The 5338-nt window shown below is 48.7% G+C and overlaps 1 protein-coding gene across 1 annotated transcript; it reads right to left on the reverse strand.

The window, feature by feature from the left end:
• Positions 1 to 2662: 2662 nt before the first annotated feature.
• Positions 2663 to 4907, reverse strand: LOC127292737 (cytochrome P450 81Q32). Its single transcript, XM_051322189.2, has 2 exons — positions 3862 to 4907; positions 2663 to 3503 (listed from the first exon to the last, which is right to left on the reverse strand). Exons 1-2 carry the CDS (start codon positions 4792 to 4794, stop codon positions 2889 to 2891), a joined length of 1548 nt encoding a protein of 515 aa, XP_051178149.2. The 5' UTR covers positions 4795 to 4907; the 3' UTR covers positions 2663 to 2888.
• Positions 4908 to 5338: the final 431 nt, after the last annotated feature.

A 5338-nucleotide genomic window follows, 5' to 3' on the forward strand; every position in this document is an offset into this window, starting at 1 on the left:
GAGGTGCGCCACTAGTACAAGTTTAGGTGCGCAATTGGTAATTTTCTGAAATGTGGATTTGGATCTTGATTATTTTTCATTTTTCGAACTATTTTTGTTTTGCGTCCTGGTGGTTGCTCCTCCGCATCTTGGTGGCTACTCTAGGTCAGGGGCACTGGAGGTTGAGTCATTGGTCGTCGGGGCGGGTTAGGGCAGAGGCGGGGTAGCGACGTCGATGTCATGGTGTCGAAAGAAGGGCGGTGTTGGGCTTAGGCCGGCTAGGGCGTCAGGTTCGAGGAGTAGGAGTAGGAGTAGTAGGAGGAGGAGGGAATGGAGAAAGAGGATGCATGGGGGAAGGGAGGAGGAGGCATGTAGAAAAGGGAGGGGGAGGATGCATGGAGGAAAGGGAGGAGAATGAGAAGGCATGGAGAAACAAGAGGCATGAGGAAAGGGAGGAGGCATGGAGGAAGGGGAGGGGGCATGGAGGAAGGGAGGAGGCAGAGATGAAAAGGAGGTAGAAGGAGGCGGGGGTGGATAAGGATGTTTGGATGGAGATATGGCTGGTTTGAAAATTTGAAAACTTAGCAGTGACGCACCCCAGGTCTTGGTGTGTCACTCCTATATTTTTTTGAAATTTTGTTTTCCTTTTTGACTTTGAGAAATGCAAAAAATCGGTAAATGGCCGTAGGCCACTGAAATCGAATGTAACTTTTTCTGTAGATACATTTTCATCCAAACCAAACCTTTTTGATATTTTGAGAAATAAAAAAAACATTAAATGGCCATTGAGGATGCATGGAGGAAAGGGAGGAGAATGAGAAGGCATGGAGAAACAGGAGGCATGAGGAAAGGGAGGAGGCATGGAGGAAGGGGAGGGGGCATGGAGGAAGGGAGGAGGCAGAGATGAAAAGGAGGTAGAAGGAGGCGGGGGTGGATAAGGATGTTTGGATGGAGATATGGCTGGTTTGAAAATTTGAAAACTTAGCAGTGACGCACCCCAGGTCTTGGTGTGTCACTCCTATATTTTTTTGAAATTTTGTTTTCCTTTTTGACTTTGAGAAATGCAAAAAAATCGGTAAATGGCCGTAGGCCACTGAAATCGAATGTAACTTTTTCTGTAGATACATTTTCATCCAAACCAAACCTTTTTGATATTTTGAGAAATAAAAAAAACATTAAATGGCCATTGGGGTCACCCAGGCCCAAGAATAGTAGTGGCATGGCTTAACCCAGTGTGCCACTAGTAAGTTTCTAGCAGTGACACACGACCTAGTGGTGCGCCGCTGCTATATAGCAGTGGCGCACCAGTAGCATTGTGCGCCGCTGCTAACAAACTGACGGCTAGCTGTTTTTCTATTAGTGTAGGCTTGTTTATTTTTCTCCTATTTTCACCTCAGAGGGGTTTGGAATGGGGGATTAGCTGATGTTCACTCAATTCCCCCCAATCCCCACAAATAGTCTCCCTCAAAAATATTTTAATATGATGGTGAGTTTTTAATTTAGGCAGAAATAAGAAGATATATGTGATACAGGATTAGCCCGTCTAAATCCAGATAAGTAAACGAACTAGTAGGAATTTTCTAGGATTCCAAATAATACCCTCTGATTCCTTTAAGTACACTAGAAGTATAAAATGCATTAGTAGACACTCTTTAGCAGAATGCATTACAGATGATATCATGAATATGCTCGCAAGCAGCAGTAGGTTTATTTATATAGTAGGATGAAACGCTTGTGTCACTCCTATATTTTTTTGAAATTTTGTTTTCCTTTTTGACTTTGAGAAATGCAAAAAATCGGTAAATGGCCGTAGGCCACTGAAATCGAATGTAACTTTTTCTGTAGATACATTTTCATCCAAACCAAACCTTTTTGATATTTTGAGAAATAAAAAAAACATTAAATGGCCATTGAGGATGCATGGAGGAAAGGGAGGAGAATGAGAAGGCATGGAGAAACAGGAGGCATGAGGAAAGGGAGGAGGCATGGAGGAAGGGGAGGGGGCATGGAGGAAGGGAGGAGGCAGAGATGAAAAGGAGGTAGAAGGAGGCGGGGGTGGATAAGGATGTTTGGATGGAGATATGGCTGGTTTGAAAATTTGAAAACTTAGCAGTGACGCACCCCAGGTCTTGGTGTGTCACTCCTATATTTTTTTGAAATTTTGTTTTCCTTTTTGACTTTGAGAAATGCAAAAAAATCGGTAAATGGCCGTAGGCCACTGAAATCGAATGTAACTTTTTCTGTAGATACATTTTCATCCAAACCAAACCTTTTTGATATTTTGAGAAATAAAAAAAACATTAAATGGCCATTGGGGTCACCCAGGCCCAAGAATAGTAGTGGCATGGCTTAACCCAGTGTGCCACTAGTAAGTTTCTAGCAGTGACACACGACCTAGTGGTGCGCCGCTGCTATATAGCAGTGGCGCACCAGTAGCATTGTGCGCCGCTGCTAACAAACTGACGGCTAGCTGTTTTTCTATTAGTGTAGGCTTGTTTATTTTTCTCCTATTTTCACCTCAGAGGGGTTTGGAATGGGGGATTAGCTGATGTTCACTCAATTCCCCCCAATCCCCACAAATAGTCTCCCTCAAAAATATTTTAATATGATGGTGAGTTTTTAATTTAGGCAGAAATAAGAAGATATATGTGATACAGGATTAGCCCGTCTAAATCCAGATAAGTAAACGAACTAGTAGGAATTTTCTAGGATTCCAAATAATACCCTCTGATTCCTTTAAGTACACTAGAAGTATAAAATGCATTAGTAGACACTCTTTAGCAGAATGCATTACAGATGATATCATGAATATGCTCGCAAGCAGCAGCAGGTTTATTTATATAGTAGGATGAAACGCTATCAAACCAGGCTATATGGTGTAAATATGATGATACACTTCAATTCGATCGTTAGAGCTTCTGAAGGACATCACACATAGCTACGCGCGGACTGCACACGGCCTCCAAAGGAACGGCCTTGGGCATGGTGATCCCTTGCCCCTCCGTCATGTCCACCTCCACGCCGTCCACCCGTTCCCAGTCGAAGCACTGCAACAGCGTAGCCAGAACCATCCCGACCATCTGCAACGCCAGCGTCTCCCCAGGGCACCTCCGCCGCCCCATCCCGAACTGTAGCACCAGCATCCCGTCGCCCTTGTTGTCCTCAAACCTCTCCGGCCGGAACACTGCCGGGTCCTTCCATGCTGTCGGATCCCTGTGGATAGCGTATGCGTTCACGATAAGCATCGTCTCGCTCGGCACGTTGTAGCCGCCGACCTTGCAGTCAGTGGAGGACTCATGCGGAAGCAGCAGTGGCACCGGTGGGTACAACCGGAGCGTCTCGCTGATAATGCAGTGGAGGTAGGCGAGGCGGGGAACGTCGTCAGCAGCGACTAGGCGAGAGTTCCCGACGAACGCGTCAATCTCGGCCTGGGCCTTCTTGATCACCGTTGGGTGGTTCAGCAGGAGCGACATCGCCCATTCCGTCGTGGTTGAGGTGGTCTCTGTTCCAGCCCCAAATAAATTCTGCAAAGAATTATTGGAGAAAAAGAGGTGCAGTGAGAAGTTGTTTTAAGTTGTTTGTGATAATGAACGCTGAAAATTATGTAGAACTATGATTTATCAACTCAACCCCAAATAACTTCAATTATGCACATAACTTGTTCTACGAGTCCTGTAGTGCTATGATTTTAAAAAATAGTGGAGTAATAGAGTGACTCCGGTCGCGTAGATGTGTGTATCTGATAACCTCAACGAATGAATGCTGAAAATTATTGACTCGTAGAACAAGCTAGTGTCCTTAGTGAAGAAACTAAGTTTTAATTAACTTGAGACTGAGAGAAGCATAAACGTTTCTTCTCTTAGTTACTAAAGATGAACTCACCGAACAGAGAGCCGTGATCATAGTATCAGTGTACAAGTCTGGCTCTGTTTTCTGCAAGGTGAGCAGCACGGCGATCATGCTCTTCTTGTCGCCTTGTCCGCCACCTTCGCCAAGCCTCCGGCGCTCGGCGTTGATGAGCCGCCGCATGAACGCGTTCCTCCTGCTGACGACGGCCAGGATCTTGTTCCTGACGCCGAACACGTCGAACCACCGCATCACCGGCAGGAAGTCCCACATGTTGGCCGCGCCGATGTACGTGAAGAGCTCTTCCTCCACTTTCTGGAACTCCTGGGCTTCCATGGACATGTCCGTGTCGGCGTCCTCCACCGGCCGGGTTCCCTTGGTATTCGCGATGGTTTCCATGAGCACGCTGAGGGAGAGCTCGAACAGCCTCCGCTTCAGCTGAACCCTAGCGGCGCCGCCGCCGGCGGCGGCCGCGCGGCAGAGCCGGCGAGTCATTGCGCTGATCTCGGCGGCGATGACGCCGGACATGCAAGCGACGCGGTGCGCAGAGAGCAGCTGCACGGCGGCGACGCGGCGGAGGTTGCGCCAGTGCGGGCCGTAGTTGGAGAAGACGAGCGAGGTGCCGGCGAAGGAGAGGAGCAGCTGCGAGGGGAACTGGGGCCGGTTGGCGAAGGTCACGTCGTGCTGCGTGAAGCACTCCCTGGCGCCAGCCGCCGAGGACACCACCACGGTGTTGCGCGCGCCGAGGCGCAGCGAGAAGACCGGCCCGTAGCGCCCGGCGAGGCGGCGCAGCGTGGCGTGTAACGGCTTATTCGCCACGAGGTGGAGGTGACCGAGGAACGGGATGGCCGGAGGGCTCGGCGGCAGCTGCACGGCCTTGTCGCCGCCATGGTTCTTCTTGCCTCCTAGAATGTAGTGGATCAGGAAGAGGACTGCGAAGGAGAAGACGGCAATGCAGGCCTTGTCCATTGTTTCAGTCACTGTGGGGGGAATGGCCGAATGGGTGTTTTTAGCTTGCGGATTGATTGCGACAAGTACTGTATCATGGATTGATTGCGAAAAGCATTGCGAAAAGCACTTTCTAATGGATTGATTGGGAAAAGCACTGTACTCGTGGATTGATTGGAGGTATGTTGCGCGGCACCACTGAGCCTGCATGGCGGCCATATATCGCGCGTGCGTGGTTGGATTTCTTCTAGTAGAAGGCAGACTTGCGGTGCAGTTTTGCGCACGCCATGGCTGGGATTACGTCCACGGAGATATGAGCTGGCTTAATTTGTCGCTCGTCCAGTGAAAGCATTATCAGATTGTCTTGTCTTCCGCCGCGCGGTGCGGTTTCGAACTTCCATATCTCCATCGCACATCGCGTTCCCTGGGCAGGTTCGTATCGTTGGCGTCTCGATCTGGCTATCCAGTGATCAGTGACGAGAGCGACCGTTTGTTCCGTGCATGAGAGGTTATCTATTTTGAGATTACTACTTATAAGCAAACCTTTTCCATGTAGTGCTACCTT

This window comes from Lolium perenne, chromosome 4, assembly GCF_019359855.2.
Source record: "Lolium perenne isolate Kyuss_39 chromosome 4, Kyuss_2.0, whole genome shotgun sequence".
Taxonomy (NCBI): Eukaryota; Viridiplantae; Streptophyta; class Magnoliopsida; order Poales; family Poaceae; genus Lolium; species Lolium perenne.

Bases quoted from the DNA above. Each gene is read 5' to 3' on its own strand.
- LOC127292737 (XM_051322189.2), bottom strand. From the start codon at position 4,794: ATGGACAAGGCCTGCATTGCCGTCTTCTCCTTCGCAGTCCTCTTCCTG. The intron at 3,504-3,861 runs GTGAGTTCATCT...AATTCTTTGCAG, and splicing joins TGATCACGGCTCTCTGTTCG to AATTTATTTGGGGCTGGAAC.